The following is a 27,042-nucleotide window of genomic DNA, read 5'->3' on the forward strand; positions in this document are numbered from 1 at the left end:
ACTAGTACTACACTTTTAAATTATAGCAATTTACCTAATTACAAAGGTCAGTTCCAATATCAAACCTTCCCCCAAGCAGTAAAAACATATTATTTTAAGAAATTATGATTTCTCAATGTCCTTCTGGGTGTAGGGTTAGAGAGGGTAAGGTTTGAAACAATCAACTGTCATGCCTATCGGATGACGGTAACCCGGGCAACAACTGAAAGCATGCATGGGAGGGCATTTCCATCCAGACTCCACCCTCTGGTCTTGAAAGTCCTATGGATAGGAGAGTGGGAGGGAACTAACGTACAAGAGTTTCCTCCCTAAATCTATATGAAACCACTCTGTGGAATGCACACACTCCCTCTCAGTCACATAAGTCGATTAAGTCAATGCTCCTTCCTGTTTTTCGCGAGTTCCCTCTCTGTTTTGTTTCTTGTTTGACGAGGTTGGGCTAAGTTGGAGCTCCAGGAGAGCATGTACTGAAGGAGGGCTGAGCAGAACATAGTTGCTAGAGAGGAAGGGCTGTTTCTTTGAAAACCTTTACAGGACTTTAAGTGGAGAGTCTTGACGGCGCCCACGAGATTAGACCCCAGGAGTATCCGAATGACGCAATGGGGGGGTTGTTGAGTAGGGGGTAGTGAGAAGAGGGTAGGAAATACTGGGGCGCTGAATTTAATATTCCTTCCCCTGATCTACATCACACACATCCTGACTGTAGGAAAGGAAAGGGCCTTAAGGAGCATGGAAGCACTGAGGGAGTCTTTTCTGCATTTGACCTTTCAGATGTCCACGTACAAGAGGGCCACTCTGAACGAAGATGACCTGGTAGATTCCAACGGGGATGAGTTCTACCCCCCTGCCATGCAGGTAGGACAACTATTCCTTTGTATAAAAATAATGGATGAGCTCTGACACATGACAAGTCTGTCTAGATGCACTCATTCTGCTGCTTCTGTTGTTATGTTATGATCTGCTTGCATTGTATGACAAATTCCATTCCAAATAAATGCATTAGCATTGAGCTAATCAAATTCCAGTTCTTCTATTATCTTTGTGAGGACTTTGAGCGTCATGGTATTTCCTGAGAGCCTGCTATTCTCTGTCAGCCTTGTGCTACATTCAACACAGAGAGCTACTTGAGGAGAAAGACTATTATCTCCTGATGCGCAGACTAAACAAACTACCCTTTATAGAGGCCCATACAGTATCTGCATTTCTGGGTGCTTCAAAAAGCTTGGATAATCAGTTGCAGAGCCCATCCTACAGAACAGATGTCTCAAGGTGCATGTTTTTCTATAATATTTGACAGGCAAGGAGGAGCTCACTGCTTGTGGTATCCTAGGTTTTCTGTTGATACAAAGTCTGTCAGATTAATACTGTAGTTAATCATATTTAAAACCAATGTGCTCACTGTACCTGCACTGGTAAGTGGATAACTGCACTGTTATGATAGGATTTTCAGCCCACAGATGTAAGTATATGAACACATTCCATTTGTATTCTTACTTTCTACCTTGCGGATACAACAGTCTAACCATAGAGATTCATGTATTTTTAATTTCTAATTCTATGCTTACAACTCTGAATCACTGTGCAGGATTCTTCTTTCTCCCCTGCACTAATAAAGTCACTAATAATCACAAATGTTTAACAGAGATACACTACATGACCAAAATTATGTGGACACTTGCTTGTTGAACAGCTCATTCCAAAATCATGGGCATTAACATGGAGTTGGTCCCTCTTTGCGGCTATAACAACCTCCACCAGATGTTGGAACATTGCTGTGGGGACTAGCTTCCATTCAGCCACAAGAGCATTAGTGAGGTCAGACTGATGTTGGGCGATTAGGCCTGGCTCACAGTCGGCGTTCCAATTCATCCCAGTGGTTTTTGATGGGGTTGAGATCAAGGCTCAAAGTTCTTCCATACCGATTTCGACAAACCATCTCTGTATGGATCTCGCTTTGTGCACGGGCGCATTGTCATGCTGAAACAGGAAACAGCCTTCCCCCGAACTGTTGCACAAAGTTGGAAGCACAAAATCGTCTAGAATGTCATTGCATGCTGTAGTGTTAAGTTTTCCATTCACTGGACCTAATGAGCCTGAACAATGAAAAACGAAACTTTACAGTTGCCCGAATGCATAGTGCCATGTAGCGTTCTCCTGGCATCCGCCAAACCCAGATTCGTCCGTCGGACTAATCGATGGTGAAGCTTGATTCATCACTCCAGAGAACACGTTTCCACTGCTCCAGAGTCCAATGGCGGCACACTTTACACCACTCCAGCCATCGCTTGGCATTGCGCATGGTGATCGTAGGCTTTTGTGTGGCAGCTCTTCAGTAAGGTCATTCTACTGATAATGTTTTCCTATGGAGATTGCATGGCTGTGTGCTCGATTTTATATACCCGTCAGCAACGGGTGTGGCTGAAATAGCGAATCCACTAATTTGAAGGGGTGTCCACATACTTATGTATATAGTGTATATCCACTCTCCTCTGATTACTAACCACTATCCACTGATCCACTCCTACACTGATTAAGTAGGAGAAAGCAGAACACGCTGCACCTACTGTGGACTGTTGACAAAGGTATCACTAGATAAAGGTCTTTTGAAGACACTTTTTAGAGGCTGCAACAACAACTACTATGTAACTGAGAATCATAACAGGTTATACAATGGACCTGCGCTGTCTGAGTCAGTAGCTTCACACATGTCTGGCTAGAAGTCTGTTACACTAAATAATTTCTGTTTTCATAGTTTCAATATTTCCATTTTACTTCAGCCAGCTCTTTTCCTTCTGCTGAGAATCTGAGCTTCCTCTGAAATCAGATCATTCCTAACATATTTTCCCATGGCTAAGAGAAGAAATAAAGTATGTTTCAGAACGTTTAATTTCCAAAACATTTTTCTACCATCACATTGTGCAGTGGTTTTTACTGTGAGAATCTGTGATAAAGCACAGACCTCAACCACACTGACTTGGCAGAAGTAGCTTCTCAAATGCACACAGAAATACAGATTAAAGGTTTTTTTTAAACACCCAAACCTCTGAAAGTGGGGGTGGTAGGTAGCCTAGCAGTTAAGAGCGTTGGGCCAGTAACCGAAAGGTCGCCGGTTCAAATCCCCGACCAGGGGAAAAAAATCTGTCGTCATTCCCTTGAGCAAGGTACTTAAACCTAATTGCTTCTGTCTGCTGAATGACTAAAATGTAAATGTAAAAATCAAAGTCTGGAGGATTACGAAGCCTGTTGTGGCTTTGGCACCAGAGCTGCTCACATTCAGTGTGACATTTGAACTCTTGCCTTAGCTAATGAGGGGCGGCAGGGTAGCCTAGTGGTTAGAGCGTTGGACTAGTAATCAGAAGGTTGCAAGTTCAAACCCCCGAGCTGACAAGGTACAAATCTGTCGTTCTGCCCCTGAACAGGCAGCTAACCCACTGTTCCTAGGCCGTCATTGAAAATAAGAATTTGTTCTTGCCTAGTTAAATAAAGGTAAAAAAAAAAAAAAAAATTAAACATTGAGACATAATCACATTTTTTAACAGGTCTGGGATAATTGGTTTTCACAGGGTGTGTAAAACGTCTTGTTTTGAAAACGCCTATGTAGTATCTCTATGAGGCAGATACATTTATTCTAGTGCAAAAATGTACTACAAAGTGTAAATAGGAGAATGTTGGTCATGAAGTCAGTCTTATCCATAATGGAGATTTGCTAGGTTAAAGGAAAAAAATGGTATGTCACAGAATGAAGGGTACCATAGCAGTTTTACATGGGTTGAGATTATTTCCATCCTGCCCACAGCTGGCAGCACCCAAGTAATCATCAATTTGGAGAGGAGCTGCACATGACCTATCGTAATGGCCATGGTCAATTTGGTTTGACATTGGATATCCCTGTGGGGCTAGTTAGGGACCATCAGTAAATTACACAATGTACATAGGGCAATATTTTAAAATGTCAATAATGTGAAACATGAAAATATTGTCCCTCAGCTTATCTCTGGGAGGGGGGGGGTCAATAAATTACACTATCGAATGTCAAACCAACATTACCACAGTTGCGTACCAGCTGGCTGAAGCTAAAAGGCGACTTCAAGACACAAGGCCTGGTTAGACTGTTTTAAGTTATCTAGAAGGGTGAGTGAATAACTCTACTGTTTAGGCAGAGTGAACGTACAAACGCTTGACACATAAACACACGACACACATTAAACCATCCCCCCCAGACCACTCTTGTTTGGATTCAATCATGGCTGCTGCATTTCTTAATGACCAAGCTGAAAATCGAGGCAAAAATCGTTTTCACAATTTCCCCTGGATAATAATGACATGTTTTCTGTGGGGCCTGTGTTTTTATTTTTCCAACTGCTGGCTCTTTCAGTTAAAAAAACATGACAATGTCCTAGTTCATCCATTTTGGAAAGTGCTCTGCCTTCCCCTTATCTGGGGCAGTGGCACAATTTATTTTAATGATACCTTCTGAAGAACTAGAAAATTATGGACAAAAGATGAATACATTACCTTTATATATGTAAGGGTTTTCCTGTGGTGAAGGAGAAGCGGACCAAAATGCAACGTGGCGGTTATTCATGTTCTTTAATAAAGGAACTAGACATGAAACAACTAACAAAACAATAAATGTGGAAAACCAAAAACAGTCCTATCTGGTGCAAACACAGAGACAGGAACAATCACCCACAAACACACAGTGAAACCCAGGCTACCTAAGTATGATTGAGAATCAGAGACAACTAATGACACCTGCCTGATTGAGAACCATACTAGGCCGAAACATAGAAATACCCCAAAACATAGAAAAACAAACATAGACTGCCCACCCAACTCACGCCCTGACCATACTAAAATAAATACAAAACAAAGGAAATAAAGGTCAGAACGTGACAATATAGAGGGGTGTTGAAAGGTGATATGGTATATAATCTGTTAATAAAACCGTGCTGTTAATAAAACCTTTTCAACCATAACCAGAACATTCACACAGTACTAGTGCCTCTGTGGTATTGAGTGTATCATCTCTGACCAGATAGCGGATCCCATTCATCATCGGATCATAGAACATAGTGGTTTGTTTGCCTGAGTACTGTGGTTAAGGGTGACTTGTGTACCAATCTTTGTAACCTTTACACACATAACCAGTGTATGTGTATCTATGGACACTGTGGTGCCCTGTGCTCATTGCAGTGTGTGTGTGTGTGTCTGGTGTCTGTGTGTGTCTGTGTGTGTGTGTGTGTGTGTGTGTGTGTGTGTGTGTGTACAGGTGACACTGCGACATGGTCCTGGTCCCAGGTGTTGGGCTGAGAAGATATACACTGAACGGAGGCTGTTGGTCCTAGTGTGTGCATTGTCTGTTGCCTTGTTCTTCTCTCTCATCACTGTTGGGATCTTCTACAAAGAGAGTGAGTGGCTAAGATTATTAAGCCTGGTTCAGGTAAATAATCCTGAGAAGAGTTGATCAAACAACCTATGATTGCTCTTTTGTGTTCATATAATCTGCCAACATTTTCGTAGGTACACATTTTTACTGTACCGTCTGTATTTTCTCAGCTCAGTATTAATTTCCTTGTATTTTGAAAAGGGAACCAAATGCCACTTGCTCATATTCAACCACCAATCAGCCCACATCACAAATTACCATCATCTGTTATAAGAACCGGCACAATAATGTGCTTTTACTAGACCATTCACCTTTCCAATCCTTTTATTCAGCTATAATTTGAATCGTTGATTAAAAATCATAAAACTTATTGTCCGAAATAAACAGCCTTAAACATAGACATGAGACAGAATGGATGAATTGGACTTTGGGTTATGAATTATTATGCCTATAAACATGTTTTCCACATCCTTTCCCGAAGAACACATAGGGAGTTGCCAAATGCCGTGGGCTGTCCCTCAGCTTTTGCAACTAGTCCCAAATTCCAGAGCACTTTCTAACAAAATACTGTTATCCACGTTGCAGCCTTATTCTAAAATATATTAAATTTAAAACATCCTCATCAATCTCATCAATCCCATGATGACAAAGCGAAAACACGTTTGTAGAAATGTTTGCAAATGTATTAGAAATAAAACCAGATACCTTATTTACATAAGTATTCAGACCCTTTGCTATGAGACTCGAAATTGAGCTCAGGTGCACCCTGTTTCCATTGATCATCCTTGATGCTTCTACAACTTGATTGGAATCCACCTGTGGTAAATTAAATTGATTGACATGATTTGGAAAGGCACACACCTGCCTACATAAGGTCCCACAGTTGACAGTGCATGTCAGAGCAAAAACCAAGCCATGAGGTCAAAGGAATTGGCCATAGAGCTCCGAGACAGGATTGTGTCAAGGCACAGATCTGGGGAAGGGTACCAAAAAATGTCTGCAGCATTGAAGGTCCCCAAAAACACAGTGGCCTCCATCATTCTCAAATGGAAGAAGTTTGGAAGGGCCTTGGTCAGGGAGGTGACCTAGAACCCGATGGTCACTCTGACAGAGCTCCTCTGTGGAGATGGGAGAAAGTTCCAGAAGGACAACCATCTCTGAAGCACTCTACCAATCAGGCCTTTATGGTAGTGGCCAGACGGAAGCCACTCCTCAGTAAAAGGCACATGACAGTCTGCTTGGAGTTTGCCAAAAGGCACCTAAAGGACTCTGACCATGAGAAACAAGATTCTCTGGTCTGACGAAACCAAGATTGAACTCTTTGGCCTGAATGCCAAGCGTCACATCCGGAGGAGACCTGGCACCAACCCTATGGTGAAGCATGGTGGTGGCAGCATCATGCTGTGGGGATGTTTTTCTGCGGCAGGGACTGGGAGACTAGTCAGGATTGAGGGAAAGATGAACGGAGCAAAGTACAGAGAGATACTTGATGAAAACCTGCTCCAGAGAGCTCAGGACCTCAGACTGAGGCGAAGGTTCACCTTCCAACAGGACAACAAAATAAGCATACAACCAAGACAACGCCGGTGTGGCTTCAGGACAAGTCTCTGAATGTCCTTGAGTGGCCCAGCCAGAGCCCGGACTTGAACCCAATTTAACATCTCTGGAGAGACCTGAAAATAGCTGTGCAGCCACTCTCCTCATCCAACCTGACAGAGCTTGAGAGGATCTGCAGAGACAAATGGGAGAAACTCCCCAAATACAGGTATGCCAAGCTTGTAGTGTCATACCCAAGAAGACTCGAGGCTGTAATCGCTGCCAAAGGTGCTTCAACAAAGTACTGAGTAAAGGGTCTGAATAATTATGTAAATGTGATTTGTTTAAATGTTTATTTTATACATTTGCAAAAAATATACATATATGTTTTTGCTTTGTCATTCATCTCCGACACCGAAGGAGATGACTTCGGTGGTTTCAGTGCACAGGAGGAGGAAGATAGTGACCAAGTTCATTTGTTTCAATGTACCGGTAGGCACCTGCGGCTTATAGACATGTGCGGCTTATTTATGTACAAAATACATATTTTTTAATAATTCAGTGGGTGCGGTTTATATTCAGGTGCGCTTAATAGTCCAGCAATTACGGTACCTCTTTCCCTACTGTATTTATTTTATTTTATTTATTTTGCTCCTTTGCACCCCATTATTTTTTATTTCTACTTTGCACATTCTTCCACTGCAAATCTACCATTCCAGTGTTTTACTTGCTATATTGTATTTACTTTGCCACCATGGCCTTTTTTTGCCTTTACCTCCCTTATCTCACCTCATTTGCTCACATCGTATATAGACTTGTTTATACTGTATTATTGACTGTATGTTTGTTTTACTCCATGTGTAACTCTGTGTCGTTGTATGTGTCGAACTGCTTTGCTTTATCTTGGCCAGGTCGCAATTGTAAATGAGAACTTGTTCTCAACTTGCCTACCTGGTTAAATAAAGGTGAAATAAATCAATAAAAATGTCGAGGGCCGGCAAAACGTGCCAATTTATCCTGCAAACACTGGCTTCGAGGACAGTATCACTTTTATACAACTAGTTACCAACATATTCAAATAATGATTTACATATTTTCATTAATGTTATTTTGATAAATGTTTTCATACTATTTAATCGTTCCACAAGATATAGTCCCGACAAAAATCTAGGGTTGCTTCCCTAGCCGGCGGATCATTCATTCTATCGGTTCAGTTGCTAGAGAGATGCGACCCAATCGTTCAGTCTTTTTGTTCTGTATCTATGGATGCAACCCAGTCGTTCGTTCTAAATGTTCCACTGCAATACTGGCTGGCAATGTTCTTGTCCCTTGCTTAGTAGCTTGCCAACTACATCTAACTTCAAACATTGCAGCCAGAATAACAACAATGTAGCTGCATTTGTGTTTGTTTAAGATGTTTACTAGTGACATTTATTTGGATACATCCATAACAATGAGCTAATGATGCGTGATTTTGCCTGGCGTAGAAAATGTGCTCTCTCGGCAGGACACTGTTGTTCAGAGGAGCTAGACAACAACACAGCTAACACAATCACTACAAACTGAAGCTGGAAAGACAGCAAACTAGCTGCACTTCGTTTCATTTAACCTGTTTTCTATTGATAGTTGTTTGTATACAGTACAAGTCAAAAGTTTGGACAGACCTACTCATTCAAGTGTTTCTCTTTATTTGTACTATTTTCTACATTGTAGAATAGTAGTGACGAAATCAAAACTACAAAATAACACACATGTAGTAACCAAAAAAGTGTTAAACAAATCAAAATATATTTGAGAGTCTTCAAAGTAGCCACCCTTCGCCTTGATGACAGCTTTGCACACTCTTGGCATTCTCTCAACCAGCTTCACCTGGAATTCTTTTCCAACAGTCTTGAAGGAGTTCCCACATATGCTGAGCACATGTTGGCTTCTTTTCCTTCACTCTGCAGTCCAACTCATCCCAAACCATCTCAATTGGGTGGAGGTTGGGTGATTTGTGGAGGCCAGGTCATCTGATGCAGCACTCCATCACTCTCCTTCCTGGTCAAATAGCCCTTACACAGCCTGGAGGTGTGTTGGGTCATTGTCCTGTTGAAAAACAAATGATAGTCCAACTATGCGCAAATCAGATGGGATGGCGTGTCGCTGCAGAATGCTGTGGTAGCCATGCTGTTTAAGTTTGCCTTGAATTCTAAATAAATCAGACAGTTTCAACAGCAAAGCACCCCCACACCATCACACCTCCATGCTTCACGGTGGGAACCACACATGCAGAGATCATCCGTTCATCTAGTCTGCATCTCACACAGCGGTTAGAACCAAAAATCTCTAATTTGGACTCATCAGACCAAAGGACAGATTTCCACCAGTCTAATGTCCATTGCTCATGTTTCTTGGCACAAGCAAGTCTCTTCTTATTATTGGTGTCCTTTAGTAGTGGCTTCTTTGCAGCAATTCGACCATGAAGGCCTGATTCACGAAGTCTCCGCTGAACAGTTGATGTTGAGATGTGTCTGTTACTTGCACTGTGTGAAGCATTTATTTGGGCTGCAATCTGAGCTGCAGTTTACTCTAATGAACTTATCTGGTGTATGTGTATATATATATATATACACATACATACAGTGGGGAGAACAAGTATTTGATACACTGCCGATTTTGCAGGTTTTCCTACTAACAAAGCATGTAGAGGTCTGTCATTTTTATCATAGGTATACTTCAACTGTGAGAGACGGAATCTAAAACAAAAATCCAGAAAATCACATTGTATGATTTTTAAGTAATTAATTTGCATTTAACTGCAGCTCAGATTGCAAATACTTTTGATTTTCCCATGATGTCAGGCAAAGAGGCACTGAGTTTGAAGGTAGGCCTTGAAATACATCCACAGGTACACCTCCAATTGACTAAAATGATATGAATTTGCCTAACAGAAGCTTCTAAAGCCATGACATCATTTTCTGGAATGTTCCAAGCTGTTTAAAGGCACAGTCAACTTAGTGCATGTAAACTTCTGACCCACTGGAATTGTGATACAGTGAATTATAAGTGAAATAATCTGTCTGTAAACAATTGTTATAAAAATGACTTGTGTCATGCCCAAAGTAGATGTCCTAACCGACTTGCCAAAACTGTAGTTTGTTAACAAGACATTGCTTGCAAAACAAGTTTTAATGACTCCAACCTAAGTGTATGTAAACTTCTGACTTCAACTGTATATACACAGTATGTCCCCCCACTTCTAAAGCCAAAGTTGCGCCCCTGGGAATTTCTATGTCATAGATTTAGGTGGTAATTAGTGGAATAGATACAGGCTGGAATTCGGTTTTAACCAATCAGCATTAGACCTACCCGTTGTATAAATTGGGACAATGACTGACTGACCTTGTCTGTGACACTACCTCTCGAGGAGCAGCCCTTCTCTCCTCTATAGAAGCTCCATCTATCTATTTTTCACTGTTAATTTCTAGAGCTTAGAGAAGTAATTTTTTTCTGAGATTATATGTTTTGGCAGTTACCTGTAGAAAACAATGGTTTCCAGATGGTCTGAAAACACCCATGTGCGTTTTTTGATCTCATATTTTAGAGGATTTATTTAAGGGCCCTTAAATATAAACTCAGCAAAAAAAGAAACGTCCTCTCACCGTCAACTGCATTTATTTTCAGCAAACTTAACATGTGTAAATATTTGTATGAAAATAAACAAGATTCAACAACTGACATGTGACAAGATTCCACAGACATGTGACAAACAGAAATTGAATAATGTGTCCCTGAACAAAGGAAGGGGGTCAAAATCAAAAGTAACAGTCAGTATCTGGTGTGGCCACCAGCTGCATTAAGTACTGCAGTGCATCTCCTCCTCATGGACTGCACCAGATTTGCTAGTTCTTGCTGTGAGATGTTACCAAACTCAAGGCACATGCAAGTTCCCAGACATTTCTGGGGGGAATGGCCCTAGCCCTCACCCTCCAATCCAACAGGTCCCAGACGTGCTAAATGGGATTGAGATCCTGGCTCTTCACTGGCCATGGCACAACACTGACATTCCTGTCTTGCATTCCTGTCCTCCAAATCAATCCCACTCCAGAGTACAGGCCTCGGTGTATCGCTCATTCCTTCGACGATAAAAGCAAATCCAACCATCCCCCCTGGTAAGACAAAACCGCAACTCGTCAATTTAGAGCACTTTTTGCCAGTACTTTCTGGTCCAGCGACGGTGGGTTTGTGCCCATAGGCGAGTTGTTGCTGGTGATGTCTGGTGTGAACCTGCGTTACAACAGACCTTTAAGCCCTCAGTCCAGCCTCTCTCAGCCTATTGGGGACAGTCTGAGCACTGATGGAGAGATTGTGCGTTCCTGGTGTAACTCGGGCAATTGTTGTTGCCATCCTGTACCTGTCCTGCAGGTGTGATGTACCTATCCTGTGCAGGTGTTGTTACACGTGGTCTGCCACTATGAGGACGATCAGCTGTCCATCCCGTCTCCCTGTAGCTCTGTCTTAGGCGTCTCACAGTACGGAAATTGCAATGTATTGCCCTGGCCACATCTGCAGTCGTCATGCCTCCTTGCAGCATGCCTAAGGCACGTTCACGCAGATGAGCAGGGACCCTGGGCATCTTTCTTTTTGTGTTTTTCAGAGTCAGTAGAAAGGCCTCCTTTAGTGTCCTAAGTTTTCATAACTGTGACCTTAATTGCCTACTTTTTATAAGCCATTGGTGTCTTAATGACCGTTCCACAGCTGCATGTTCATTAATTGTTTATGGTTCATTGAACAAGCATGGGAAACAGTGTTTAAACCGTTTACAATTAAGATTGGTGGATTTTTACAAATGATCTTTGAAAGAACGGGTCCTGAAAAAGGGACGTTTCTTTTTTTGCTGAGTTTACTAGTTGTTTAATCAAAGCGATAGTGATGTCTAACTGTTGAGGCTAAAGTAGCAGTGTCTGTCAAATATATTTGATACAGTATGTTTAGCTGCTTGTCCCACTCCGTTGGCAGCTCACCCAGGTGTGTGTCGGACAGAACCATGCATTATTGTGGCCAGTGCTGTGATTGGAGCCCTGGACCGTTCTGTGGACCCCTGCCACGACTTCTACAGCTTTGCCTGTGGGGGATGGGTACGGAACAACCCCCTCCCTGAGGGAAAGTCCCGATGGGGTCCCTTCAGCAACCTATGGGAGCGCAACATGGCCATCATGAAGCACCTGCTAGGTAAGATTCCTCCTTAGGGGATGGGGAGTCCCACCCCCTCACCAACCTAGAGAAATACATTCAAACAGTTATGGCCTAAACTCACCATGCGAGGCGTGTGATTTATTTTAGAATGCATTGTTTTGAATTATAATTACCCAACCGAAGCCAGGTGGACGGATTGTCCACTTTGACATCGATCTCAATTAGAACGCTTCGGTTTTTCTGTTGGCACTGTAGTCACACAAAACAAATTGTCATTCACCTTTTTCTAGCTAATTTGAACGGGACAAGATTGCTTAAGGTTTTACCATACATGCTAAATTACACCAATTTATCCACTTATGGAAACAACTTCACTACAAGCAAAGATGACTGGAGATATGAACTATCCTGCTAGTATGGTCACTGTTCTGCCTGTCCCATCCTTTCCACTTGCCTCGCTCTGCTTGCGCCACTCACCCGCTTCTGGTGAGTTTAGTCCTTATTGCCTCAATGTTCTTTCTACATGTGTGTTATAGTTACGTTCCCCAGCAAGAAAACCAAACATTTTGCTCAAACAGAAGGGTGAACTAACAAAGAGTCATTAACCAACAACCAAAACAAAACCGGTGGGGTTCTGAAAGACACTTACAGGGGTGTCTACTGAAAGTTGACTAGTAACAACAGCTGGAACCTCAAATTCACTCACCATGAGTGCCCACTACATTTGCCCAAGAAGAGGCTAACAAACATACTAAACTTAAAGACCGAAAGCAAACAGTGGCGCAAAACGAACTGGGAAGATCCGATAAAGGATTGGTTAGAAATCAAAATAGGGCGCTCCAACTTAAGCTGTTAACCATCCACATCTCTCTAGACAAATGGAGCACTGGGCCAGCCACTCTGAAATAGCACCTGGGCCTGCACAGGTGAAACACCTTACCACTAACGAGATGGCAACCAGCACAGATGTAACATATACAGTGCCTTGCGAAAGTATTCGGCCCCCTTGAACTTTGCGACCTTTTGCCACATTTCAGGCTTCAAACATAAAGATATAAAACTGTATTTTTTTGTGAAGAATCAACAACAAGTGGGACACAATCATGAAGTGGAACGACATTTATTGGATATTTCAAACTTTTTTAACAAATCAAAAACTGAAAAATTGGGCGTGCAACATATTCAGCCCCTTTACTTTCAGTGCAGCAAAATCTATCCAGATGTTCAGTGAGGATCTCTGAATGATCCAATGTTGACCTAAATGACTAATGATGATAAATACAATCCACCTGTGTGTAATCAAGTCTCCGTATAAATGCACCTGCACTGTGATAGTCTCAGAGGTCCGTTAAAAGCGCAGAGAGCATCATGAAGAACAAGGAACACACCAGGCAGGTCCGAGATACTGTTGTGAAGAAGTTTAAAGCCGGATTTGGATACAAAAAGATTTCCCAAGCTTTAAACATCCCAAGGAGCACTGTGCAAGCGATAATATTGAAATGGAAGGAGTATCAGACCACTGCAAATCTACCAAGACCTGGCCGTCCCTCTAAACTTTCAGCTCATACCAGGAGAAGACTGATCAGAGATGCAGCCAAGAAGCCCATGATCAGTCTGGATGAACTGCAGAGATCTACAGCTGAGGTGGGAGACTCTGTCCATAGGACAACAATCAGTCAACAATATTGCACAAATCTGGCCTTTATGGAAGAGTGGCAAGAAGAAAGCCATTTCTTAAAGATATCCATAAAAAGTGTCGTATAAAGTTTGCCACAAGCCACCTGGGAGACACACCAAACATGTGGAAGAAGGTGCTCTGGTCAGATGAAACCAAAATTGAACTTTTTGGCAACAATGCAAAACGTTATGTTTGGCGTAAAAGCAACACAGCTCATCACCCTGAACACAGCATCCCCACTGTCAAACATGGTGGTGGCAGCATCATGGTTTGGGCCTGCTTTTCTTCAGCAGGGACAGGGAAGATGGTTAAAATTGATGGGAAGATGGATGGAGCCAAATACAGGACCATTCTGGAAGAAAACCTGATGGAGTCTGCAAAAGACCTGAGACTGGGACGGAGATTTGTCTTCCAACAAGACAATGATCCAAAACATAAAGCAAAATCTACAATGGAATGGTTCAAAAATAAACATATCGAGGTGTTAGAATGGCCAAGTCAAAGTCCAGACCTGAATCCAATCGAGAATCTGTGGAAAGAACTGAAAACTGCTGTTCACAAATGCTCTCCATCCAACCTCACTGAGCTCGAGCTGTTTTGCAAGGAGGAATGGGAAAAAAATTCAGTCTCTCGATGTGCAAAACTGATAGAGACATACCCCAAGCGACTTACAGCTGCAATCGCAGCAAAAGGTGGCGCTACAAAGTATTAACTTAAGGGGGCTGAATAATTTTGCACGCCCAATTTTTCAGTTTTTGATTTGTTAAAAAAGTTTGAAATATCCAATAAATGTCGTTCCACTTCATGATTGTGTCCCACTTGTTGTTGATTCTTCACAAACAAATACAGTTTTATATCTTTATGTTTGAAGCCTGAAATGTGGCAAAAGGTCGCAAAGTTCAAGGGGGCCAAATACTTTCGCAAGGCACTGTACTGACTATAACAAGGTGACGCCAATCGGTGTGCCCTACGTGATAACGAGCTCTACGGTCGAAAGTCCAACCTCAAAACATAAATGGAAAAACGAAAGCCTTTAACAGTTATCCTTTCATTGTAAGATAAGTTTGGATAAAACCTAACTGTAAAATGTTGTATATGGCAGAGAACACCACCATGAAGGGGCTGAGCAAGGCTGAGGAGAATGCCACCATGAAGGGGCTGAGCAAGGCTGAGGAGAATGCCCAGATGTATTACAAGGCATGTATGAATGAGACTAAGATCGAGGAATTAGGAGCTCAGCCTCTACAGGAGCTTATCAATCAGGTGAGTTCACTCCTCGAGGCATCCTCATCCAGTCGTCTGACATGGCCCAATGTAGCTATAATGAAATATAATGAAAATTGTGTTTTTTAAATTTTATTTTTAAATTGATCCTTAATGTATCCATTGCCCTGATATTAAGGAACTCTCGGGTTTTAAGTGAGCCGATCTCTGAAGGAGATCATACATTTTATTTTACAGACAGGAGGATGGGCCCTAACTGGCTCCTGGGACAAGAACAATTTCCAGGAGGTTCTACGCACAGTGTCAGCCAACTACCATTGCTCCCCCTTCTTCACTGTGTTTGTCAGTACAGACTCCAAGTGCTCCAACCATAATATTATTCAGGTGAGAGGATAGCCAGTCACCCCAGTGGCTCCAGGCCCAGACAGTGGCTCCTCACTTATTTAGCAGTTGATTTACATTCCTCTTTACATTTGGTAGAACATTCATCAAACATAACTTATCCCCAGATCTATTCAGAGAGGATTTACATGCACATTTACCTGCTCTTTCTTTTAAAGGGGATGTTAGAAATTATATGGTTAATCGAAGCTGCAGTATACTGTAGACCCTGCAATACTACACTGTCAAAGCTACAGTGGAGACCCAGGCTCACTTTGCTCAGAGCACTGAAATGTTTCAATGGGGTGTGAGCTGGTAGTCATGCACTGTTACTCTTACCTACTGTACAGGTGGATCAATCTGGGCTGGGGCTCCCCTCTCGGGATTATTACCTCAACAAAACTGCCAATGCAAAGGTACTGACAGGAGGCTGCACTATTGCTCAAGGGGTTTAACTGGGTGAATGGGCTTAAAAATTGTAGCATGATGAAAGACTGGGTAAGGGAGGACTTAAAATAGATCAGTGCCTTGACACAAAGGCCAGATTAAATTAGGAAATTAATTTCATAAATTGGCACAGAACTACTGAGAAATGTATCTCGTTAGATATTTGTTTCAGTAGCTAGGTTTCCATCCAGTGGCGACAGATTTGCAGGCGAATATTCTAAAATGTACACTACCGTTCAAAGGTTTGAGGTCACTTAGAAATGTACTTGTTTTGAAAGAAAAGCAAAAGAAATGTCAATTTTAAAACAACATCAAATTGATCAGAAATACAGTGTAGACATTGTTAATGTTGTAAATGACTATTGTAGCTGGAAACAGCAGATTTTGAATGGAATATCTGTAGTTGAAGTTTACATACACCTTAGCCAAATACATTTAAACTCAGTTTTTCACAATTCCTGATATTTAATCCTAAATATTCCCTGTCTTAGGTCAGTTAGGATCACTTTATTTTAAGAATGTGAAATGTCAGGATAATAGAAGAGTGATTTATTTCAGCTTTTATTTATTTCATCACATTCCCAGTGGGTCAGAAGTTTACATGCACTCAATTAGTATTTGGTAGCATTGCCTTTAAATTGTTTAACTTGGGTCAAACGTTTCGGGTAGCCTTCAACAAGCTTCCCACAATAAGTTGGGTGAATTTTGGCCCATTCCTTCTGACAGAGCTGGTGTAACTGAGTCAGGTTTGTAGGCCTCCTTGCTCGCACACGCTTTTTCAGTTCTGCCCACAAATTTTTCTATGGTATTGAGGTTAGGGCTTTGTGATGGCCACTCCAATACCTTGACTTTGTTGTCTCTACGCCATTTTTCCACAACTTCGGAAGTATGCTTGGGGTCATTGTCCATTTTGAAGACCCATTTGTGACCAAGCTTTAACTTCCTAACTGATGTCTAGAGATGTTGCTTCATTATATCCACATCATTTTCCACCCTCATGATGCCATCTATTTCCTGAGGGGCACCAGTCCCTCCTGCAGCAAAGCACCCCCACAACATGATGCTGCCACCCCCGTGCTTCATGGTTGGGATGGTGTTCTTTGGCTTGCAAACCTCCCCTTTTTTTCCTCCAAACATTATGGCCAAACAGTTCTATTTTTGTTTCATCAGACCAGAGGACATTTCTCCAAAAAGTACGATCTTTGTCCTCATGTGCAGTTGCAAACCGTAGTCTGGCTTTCTTATGGCGGTTTTGGAGCAGTGGCTTCTTCCTTGCTGAGCGGACGCATTCTGTCTCCTTCCTGAGCGGTATGACTGCTGCGTTGTCCCATGGTGTTTATACTTCCATGCTATTGTTTGTACAGATGAACGTGGTACCTTCAGGCATTTGGAAATTGCTCCCAAGGATGAACCAGACTTGTGGTCTACCATTTTTTTCTGAGGTCTTGGCTGATTTCTTTTGATTTCCCCATGATGTCAAGCAAAAAGGCACTGAGTTTGAAGGTAGGCCTTGAAATACATCTACAGTTACACCTCCAATTGACTAAAATTATATAAATTTGCCTATCAGAAACTTCTAAAGCCATGACATCATTTTCTGGCATTTTCCAAGCTGTTTAAAGGCACAGTCAACTTAGTGTATGTAAACTTCTGGCCCACTGGAATTGTGATACAGTGAAATAATCTGTCTGTAAACAATTGTTGTAAAAATGACTTGTGTCATGCACAAAGAAGATGTCCTAACCGACTTGCCAAAACTATAGTTTGTTAACAAGAAATGTGTGGAGTGGTTGAAAAACTAGTTTTAATGACTCCAACCTAAGTGTATGTAAACTTCTGACTTCAACTGTATATACACAGTATGTCCCCCCCACTTCTAAAGCCAAAGTTGCGCCCCTGGCATTTCTACGTCATAGATTTAGGTGATAACTTGTGGAATAGACACAGGATGGAATGCGGTTTTAACCAATCGGTATTCAGGATTAGACCTACCCGTTGTATAAATTGGGACAATGACTGACTGACCTCGTCTGTGAGACTACCTCTCGAGGAGCAGCCCTTCTCTCCTCTATAGAAGCTCCATCTATCTATTTTTCACTGTTAATTTCTAGAGCTTAGAGAAGTTATTTTTTTCTGAGGTTATATGTTTTGGCAGATGCCTGTAGAAAACAATGGTTTCCAGATGGTCTGAAAACACCCATGTGTGTTTTTTGAGCTCATATATTTTAGAGGATTTATTTAAGGGCCCTTAAATATAAACTCAGCAAAAAAAGAAACGTCCTCTCACCGTCAACTGCATTTATTTTCAGCAAACTTAACACGTGTAAATATTTGTTAAAAAAATATTTAAAACAACCAAAGGGACAGTACAAACCCTATAGTATGCCACTTGGACAGAAAATGAAGAAATACTAGAGAAAAAATGTATAGCTCAAGGGATAATGCTCTGCTTGTAATAGTCAGTATTTTCCTAGTCCTGGATTGTTTTTAATTTAATTTAACCAACATCTCTCCCTCTGTGCTGCCTACATGGTCTTTGCAGTATCTGAATGCATACCTAGACTTCCTGGTGGAGTTAGGGGTCCTGTTGGGTGGCTCACAGGACACATCCAGATCGCTGATGCAGGAAATTGTGGACTTTGAGACCACCCTGGCCAACATCACCGTACCCCAGGAGGAGAGGAGGGACGAGGAGCTAATTTACCATAAGATCCAGGCAAAGGATCTGGCGGTCAGTCCCAGAATGACTTGCATCTCTCTGCAACTTCAGATGATCCAAACATCAACATACAGTAGATGACTTCCAGATTGACCTATCTCCAGTGGTGTAAAGTACTTAAGTAGTACTATAAAGTATTTTTTACTTAAGTAATTTTGTGTATCTGTACTTTCCTGTTTTTATATTTTTGACAACTTTTACTTCACTATATTCCTAAGTAAAATAATATACTTTTTATTCCATACATTTTCCCATATACCCAAAAGTACTTGTTACATTTTGAATGCTTAGCAGGACAGGAAAATGGTGCAATTCACACGCATATCAAGAATACATCCCTTGTCATCCCTACTGCCTTTTGATCTGGCGGACTCACTAAATACACATGCTTCGTTTGTAAATTATGTCTGTGTGTTGTAGTGTTCCCCAGGCTATCCTTAAAGAAATGTAAAAAACAAGAATTGTGCCATCTGGTTTGCTTAATATAAGCAATTTCAAATTATTGTGTTTTACTTTTGATACTTAAGTATCTTTTTGCAATTCAATTTACTTTTGATACTTATGTATATTTAAAACCAAATACTTTTACTCTAGTAGTATTTTACTGGGTGACCTTTTACTTGAGTCATTTTCTATTAAGGTATGTTTACTTTTACTCGAGTATGACAATTGGGTACTTTTTCCACAACTGGCTGTCTCAATCAACAAGTGTATTTTGCATAGATTGCATTTTTGGTTTAACAGTGCCTTCTCCAAGGTCTTTCTTCCTACTTTCTGTTCATACCTGCTGATTTATAAAAAAGAAATGCAAATCTGTGCACGAGTAGATGTTGACATTATCATTGTTTCTGTGTGTCGGTAGACATTGGCTCCTGCGGTGGACTGGATGCCTTACCTCACAGACGTGTTTGCTCCTGTTCTTCTAAATGACTCCGAGCCTGTGGTGGTATACGCCAAGGACTACCTCCAGAAGGTCTCTGACCTCATTGCAAGCACTAACAAGAGGTTAGAATCACTTCCAAGCCCTGCCTTCCACTCATTCATATTTAAATGCTGATGGACAACGCTTTGTAATTAAAGTAACCATTGGGGTGATTTCATATCGATTGGAAAGGGATATTATATGAGCAGCACAGGGGACATTATAAAACGTTATGCAAACTAGAATATAACCTTTTGCTTCCTTTCCTGAAATGTTAATATGGTGTAATGAATGAATCTACTCCTACCTGAGCAGTGTCCTGAACAACTACATGATCATGAAGGTGGTGAGGAAGATGGTGTCCATCCTGGACAAGAAGTTCCAGGATGCTGAGCAGCGCTTCTTTGAAGTCATGTATGGAACCAAGAAGGTGAGAGAGAGATGGGGAAACCGTCAGGGCTGTAAGCTGGCAGGGAAATTATCAACAGACATACAGATAAGGGTACTCGAGGGGGACCAGATTTTCCTGCTGCCTCAGTCAAGAAGTAAAGCGATACTTGCTTATAGCACAGATATAAATAAATTAGTGGCTATAAAGTAAACTGTAAACAGAAATTGGCATAGATAAAACTTAATGAGATGTGCACTTGTCAGTGGCGTTAGGGGCAAACTTAAAGGGACACTTTGTGATTTTGGCAGAGGCCCTTTATCTAATGCTCCAGAGTCCGATGAACTCGTGGATTACCATTGTATGTCTCTTCATCCAGTATGAATGAAGTTGGAGGTAATTTTGTGAGTCAATGCCAACTAGTGTTACCCATGGTGCAATAACAAAGTCTATCTACAAGCAACGCTAGTTAGCAATTGTGCTAGCACTAGTCAGCAACTTACTTCAAACTGCACGCAGAGACATAAAAATGGTATTCAAGAGTTAATCTGATTCTGGAGCAGTAGATAAAGGGTCTCTGCCAAAATCTCAAAGTGTCCCTTTAATTAAACAAGGAGATGATAAGAAATACTTTAGCTGAGTCACTGTCATCATTAGGCACATAGCGCTTCTGCTAAAAGCTATCTGCTGTGTTGTAGGTGTTCCAGCTATCCAAACGCTTATCTGAGAAAGATCCTGTTTGCCTTGCTTTGCTCTGGAGTCACACTGTCAGAACATACCAAGAGCATTCTCGTCCTGGGGAGTGTGTGCACAATTCCTGAGACCCTCTAAACTACACTTTTAGCACCCCTCCCTTTCTACCCATCACTCACTGTCATTGTTTTCCCTGTCTCTACTCATATCTCTTGTTCTCTCACTCACCCGTTTCCACTCTGTTGACCTCTCCCTTTCCCCCTTCCTCTGTCTGCAGTCTGTTTGATTCTAATATTCCCTGTAATCAAGGGGAAGTTGGGCGAGAGGGCTGTCCTATTGCCAATCTCGGAGAGTCTCACAAAAACAACAGTCAGCCCTTTTAGAGGGGAACGTGCTGTCTCCCCACACTCTGATAAAGGCCTGGCTTTACCTCCAAGTCATAGCTGCAAGATTATGGATTCCAAGGAAAAACCAACACTTTACTACTTATTCCATGCTTGAGGAGCATTTTAAAAGCTAATACAGTTAGACTGGGTTGATACTACGTTAGTATCATGCCGTGTTTAAGACTGAGAGACAGTGCTATCTTGTGTGTAGGTGGTTTGGTGTCATAGTTCTCATGTGCTTGGTGTGATGTTTCAGAGCTGCACCCCACGCTGGAAGCTGTGCGTCAGCGACACAGACAGTGCCCTCGGCTTTGCTCTCGGGGCCCTCTTTGTCAAAGCCACTTTTGCTGAGGACAGCAAGGCCATTGTAAGTGTTTCAAGGTATCGCCTACACACCTACCTACACTGTGAACTGCCCCTGGGTGAGATCTTGACAAGCCTTTCCTTTTCCCTATATTTCTATCAGGCAGAAGATATGGTCTCTGAGATCAAATGGGCATTTGAGGACAGCCTGAAGTATGTGGACTGGATGGATCAGGGGACCAAAAAGGCAGCCAGAGAGAAGGTGGGAGAGATGGGTTGCTTTGACTAACTTGTAGAAAGTGTTCCACTGCTGGGGTGCTGAGGGACTTGTCATTACACAGATTAGCAACTCTGGAAAAGTTTCTTGCCTTATAACTAACATAAGGTATTTAGCAGTGATAGGATTTCCATTGTATTCCATAAGAGATTGCCAGACAGGACACAGAAAACATAGTCCTTATTGCTTTATCATCAGTTAGTGAAACAGAACTCTGCAGTGCCATCTGGTGTAAGCATCTGTCTCAATTCACCTCATCTGCTCTGTTATAGGCTGAAGCCATTTACAACATGGTTGGATATCCGAAATTCATAATGGACCCCAAGGAGCTTGACAAAGTGTTCAATGATGTAGGTAAATATGTAATTACATTGAATATGCATACTTCTATATTATGAAGTCCATGTCTCATATGTTGATTAAAAGACCCAACTCATTGATGTTGTCTTATTGTAAGACACCCTGGTTCTGAGGAGGGTTGCCAATCTTACAGTATCTCCTGTTTGAATTGCTTGTGTGTGAACCTCTTTCGCCTTCTAACCTGATTTCCCTCTCTCTCAGTTTGAGGTGGTGTCTGACCTGTATTTTCAAAATGTCATGCAGTACTACAACTTCTCTGCCAGAGTGACTGCGGACCAGTTAAGGAAAACCCCCAACAGAGATCAGTGAGTGCTCGCCTCTCCAAAGAAGAGATCAAATTCTCTGATGGTTACAAATTCCCATTCTGCTGACACTGTAGAATAGTACTGGCACCCAGAAATGTTCCCTGGCAACCAATTTCCCTCATCCGAACTGATCTTTTTCTCTCACTACATAGTGTAAGAGAGCAGCTTAGGGTTTTAATGCTTTCACACTGATCTTTAGTCAACAGCCTAGCTAAGGCGATAGGGGAGAGTCAACGACTGGTTACCACCCTCATCTCAGATTTATGTTCTATGTCTGTCTTACATATTTTGTCTTGCATATACAGGTGGAGCATGACCCCTCCTACAGTTAATGCATACTATAATCCTACCAAGAATGAGATGGTGCTCCCTGCGGGAATCCTTCAAGCTCCTTTTTATAGCCGCACATGGCCAAAGTAGGTCCCTTTTCAGCCTATTCGGTCCCTTAATACCGGCCCATCTCTGGCAAAAATACAAGTACACCACATTTGTGTGTGTGCGAACGCTGTACTTGCGTGAATTGTATACAGTGTGTGTGGTGTCCCCTTGAATGTCTTCACATAGCTCAGAATGTAATTGCTTTGTTATAACATGCTTTTATTTACTTGAAAGGATTTTGTTAAACTGTTGAATACATTTCCAGGGCCCTAAACTTTGGGGGATTGGTGTAGTTATGGGACATGAGTTGACACATGCTTTTGATGACCAAGGTAAGACTTTGTATTTTCATATAAGTTGTAGTGTGTTAACTCTTGTTACTTTATATGGGAGACTCAGAATAAAATTATGTGACTATAGAAGTTTGGTAAAAACTAAGACTCTCTTTTTAGAAATATAGCTAGGCTGTACACTTACAGTACCTGGCAGGGGAGACACCTTGATCACGAAGGAGGTTCACCCAGGGCGAGGTTCGGCCTTTGCACTCTGGATGAGCTGATCCCTCATATTCTCTACTGCATAATCTGTGTCCGCACTCATACACCCCCCCCCCCCCCCCCAAAAAAAAAAAAAAGATATGTATATATATATATATTATAGACTGTAAGTTGTAAGCATCCCACCAATCAAACATATGGCACATTATGATTTCAAATTAGGTCTCCCGTTCTGAAGCATATTTTGCTTCATGTTAAAGGGAGGGAGTACGACAAGGATGGGAACCTCCGCTCCTGGTGGAAGAACTCATCTGTGGAGGCCTTTAAGAAGCAGACCCAGTGTATGGTGGAGCAGTACAGTAACTACAGCATCAACAAGGAAGCCCTCAATGGAAAACACACCTTGGGAGAGAACATAGCTGACAATGGTGGCCTGAAGGCTGCCTACAAGGTTTGTATGATGGGGAGGTGTTAGGGTGGGCTAAGGGGAAAGTAGACTTGACAATTCAACTTACAAGCACACATACAGTAAATGTGCAGACGTTTCAGAATCATCAATGTGAGATACCGTATTTGGAACGTTTGAGGGCAAGAAAGATATATATTTTTTTTAAATTTCAAACATCCTCTCGCCATAGAGAACAAATGCATGCTGCCTGTAACATGATCCTTGTCTGCTTTGAAGGCTTATGTGAACTGGATTGCAAAGAATGGAGAGGAGGCCACTCTGCCCGCCCTAGGGATGACAAATCATCAGTTATTTTTTGTTGGATTTGCCCAGGTTTGTGCCACTTACAGTATCTCCATGTCTGTGGCAAATTTAGTAATGCATTCTCTAGCATGCCTGCCTTCAATATTATGTATTAATTTGAATGACCTATTACATTGATAATGTAAATGAAGGATTATTCACTCTAAAGTCCTTAATAATGTGTGTCTGTGCTTCCTGCTATGTGTAGGTATGGTGCTCAGTTCGAACTCCGGAAAGCTCGCATGAGGGCATCATCACAGATCCACACAGTCCGTCGAGATTTCGAGTTATTGGCACCATCTCCAATTCCCATGAGTTCTCCAAGCACTTTGGCTGCAAGGCAGATGCCCCCATGAACCCTAAACACAAGTGTAAGCTTTGGTGATGCCTAGCTACACATAGGTAGGTCTGGCAGGTGGCAAAATGGACACTGGGGACATGGAGCAAAAATAGATGCAGTGGGAAAGTCTCTAAGGAAGGAGAGTACTGGTCTCAATACCACTGAAAATCCAGCTGTCTTACCCACTACACTTCTCAGTGTCCTTATGGAGGACTGAAGCTGGAAGTTGAGCCAGATCCAACTCTCTTCATAAAGAAAATTTGTTATAGAAATCAGCCTCTCTTTCCTCAATGGAACTCTGAAAATGTGCCTTTGTGTTCACATAATGGAGGGACAATTTTAACACTGGAAACCAAAGGAATGGTTATAAAAAGGAGAACACTAATGGGAACTTCTCTCAATCAGATTTTATGAAGTTGTTAAATGCATTATAGTGATATTTATTTGTTTGTATCAGTTATATCAATCCACCTCTGTGTTGTGTCTTCAGTTACTATATATTTCTTGACTGCAAAAGAAAATGACGAGTTGCAATTCCTGGATTTGGATTGAGATATAATCCAGAGGAAACGGTCAATCACATCTACAGTATAATACAAGTTACCGTCATAAGTGGATTGTAAAAGCCATATTTTATTATTGCACATGATTGTTCCGGTCAATAAGCCAATGTGTAGGCCTAGCTTGTTTCTGCATCAACAAAACCTAACACTGATTTGGGTTAATGTCTCCAGTGTATGCAGTAGTGGTGTTGTTAGAAAGTGACCCTCACATAATTGGTAAATACCTGATATAAGAGACATATTTAAACAAATATTCATTCAGAGCATTCTGAAACTCAGGGATGTACTGTTTAACCTTTATTTAACAATGCAAGTACTGAAAAGAATAAACGCAGCATGTAAAGTGTTGGTCCCATTTTTTTTTACAAGTTGAATTAAAAGATCCCAGAAATATTCCATATGCACAAAAAGCTTTTCCCTCAAATGTTGAGCATAAATTTGTTTACATCCCTGTTAGTTAGCAATTCTCTGTTTTCAAGATAATCCATCCACCTGACAGGTGAAGCATATCAATTTAAATGTTTCATTTTACCTTTATTTAACTAGGCCAGTCAGTTAAGAACAAATTCTTATTTTCAATGACTGCTGAGGAACAGCCTTGTTCAGGGGCAGAACGACAGATTTGTACCTTGTCAGCTAGGGGATTCGATCTTGCAACCTTTTGGTTTCTAGTCCAACACTCTAACCACTAGGCTACGCTGCTGCCCCAAGATGGTGATTAAACGGCATGATCTTTACACAGGTGCACCTTGTGCTGGGGACAATGAAAGGCCACTCTAAAATGTGCAGCTTTGTCACAGATGCCAAGTTTTGAGGGAGCATGCTGACTGCAGGAATGTCCAGCAGAGCTGTTGCCAGAGAATTGGATGTTAATTTCTCTACCATAAACTGCCTCCAATGTCATTTTAGAGAATTTGGCAGTCCATCCAACAACCGCAGATCATGTGTAACCATGCCAGCCCAGGACCTCCACATCCAGCTTCTTCACCTGTGGGATTTTCTGAGGGGTGGGATATTTATGTCTGTAATAAAGCCCTTTTGTGGGGAAAAACTCATTCTGATTGGTTGGGTGGGCCTGGTTCCTAAGTGGACGAGCCTGTGCCCACCCATGGCTGTGCCCCTGCCCAGTCATGTCAAATCCATAAATTAGGGCCTAATTTATTTATTTTAATTGACTGATTTCCTTCTATGAACTGTTACTCCGTAAAATATTTTAAAGTGTTGCATGTTGCGTGGATATTTTTGTTCAGTATATTAACCATTGAACAAGTCACGTAACAAAAATAGTTTTACCGTTCTGTGTCTGGTCATACATGACATGACTTCTCTGTGACGTTACTTCTCTAATTGTTCTTATCTCATAGAAATGTGGCCACCATTCTTTTGTATGACCCACCTATTTCGATGGCCCATCTGAGGCTTCATAACGACACCTTTAACGTAATGACGAGCCACCGTTGTATTCCAAAACAATTAAAGTAAATTAATAGTGGTTATCAACGCTAGATGTCGCTGCACACAAACAATATAGTACCGAGTACAGTACGATCTAATACAAACTTCACTTCTGCCTTCTGGCAGTAAATACACCATCGGTCCATCATTATGTGTACAGATGACTACTTGAACCTGATTACATTTTTATATATTGAGTGAGTGGTTCTTGAGAATGACCCCATACATATAGCAGGAGATTTTTATTTTATTTTACACACACACACTTCAAGACAGCCACTACAGTTAAAATAATAAATAACATTAATTCTTTAAAAAAATCATAAAACGTAGTTATTTATAACAAAAATAATGCAGGACTCAATATACATTAATGTAGGCCTATGTGCCAGTCAGTATAGGTAATTGGCCACATGAATGCAACAAATGAGCGTCATTTTCGATAGCTGTAGTTAAGACGTACATACCCGTAATTGGACGAGAATAGCCGAATCATCTGTCCTACCGGACTGGAAGCGGCCGGAACGCCATGTTGACGAAGTCTCCCATCTCCGTGGAAAAAATGATTATAGAAAAATCAGTTGTTGAAAACAAATGTTAAATTATCGAAGGAGAAAAGACGCCGGTGATAGTGTTCGGAAGAACTGAAACGGATCTGCAGAGGTCCCGGGCGGGCAAGGGAGGCAAACCTCCCACCGTCCCCATGAATAGCACCACAGACCCGAACAGCGACTTTCCATGAAAAAAAGCTATTCTGAGTTGCTATAATAGCTAGCTAGCCCTAGTGTCGGCTAAAGGATTTGCGGCCTGTTTCAATCATATTCAACGCTTGCTATATTTATGAAAGCTAGATATATTTTGTATCAGTATTT

The 27,042-nt window shown here is 41.6% G+C and overlaps 1 protein-coding gene and 1 long non-coding RNA gene across 4 annotated transcripts; one reads left to right on the forward strand and one right to left on the reverse strand.

Annotated features, from left to right (window-relative positions):
* Positions 1-335: 335 nt before the first annotated feature.
* Positions 336-25,058, forward strand: LOC115143276 (endothelin-converting enzyme 1-like). The gene is given in 19 exon segments (XM_029683509.2): positions 336-855; positions 5,273-5,411; positions 11,927-12,139; positions 14,884-15,044; positions 15,243-15,389; positions 15,737-15,802; positions 18,376-18,564; positions 19,415-19,557; positions 19,790-19,904; positions 21,198-21,308; positions 21,408-21,506; positions 21,794-21,871; positions 22,083-22,186; positions 22,492-22,602; positions 22,830-22,846; positions 22,849-22,896; positions 23,322-23,512; positions 23,747-23,842; positions 24,021-25,058. Coding segments are annotated over 19 exon segments (2,331 nt in total). The 5' UTR covers positions 336-729; the 3' UTR covers positions 24,198-25,058.
* Positions 10,566-26,725, reverse strand: LOC115143277 (uncharacterized). 3 transcript variants are annotated; one of them, XR_003865610.2, is made up of 6 exons: positions 23,047-23,167; positions 19,782-19,876; positions 19,448-19,547; positions 18,391-18,597; positions 12,277-12,352; positions 10,566-12,185 (listed from the first exon to the last, which is right to left on the reverse strand). It is a non-coding gene; the product is annotated as an uncharacterized LOC115143277 (long non-coding RNA). The 3 variants fall into 3 exon arrangements; XR_010458836.1 differs by lacking the exon at positions 23,047-23,167 and adding an exon at positions 26,638-26,725 and having other exon boundaries at positions 18,391-19,547; XR_010458835.1 differs by having other exon boundaries at positions 18,391-19,547.
* Positions 26,726-27,042: the final 317 nt, after the last annotated feature.

Source organism: Oncorhynchus nerka, linkage group LG15 (assembly GCF_034236695.1).
Source record: "Oncorhynchus nerka isolate Pitt River linkage group LG15, Oner_Uvic_2.0, whole genome shotgun sequence".
NCBI lineage: Eukaryota > Metazoa > Chordata > Actinopteri > Salmoniformes > Salmonidae > Oncorhynchus > Oncorhynchus nerka.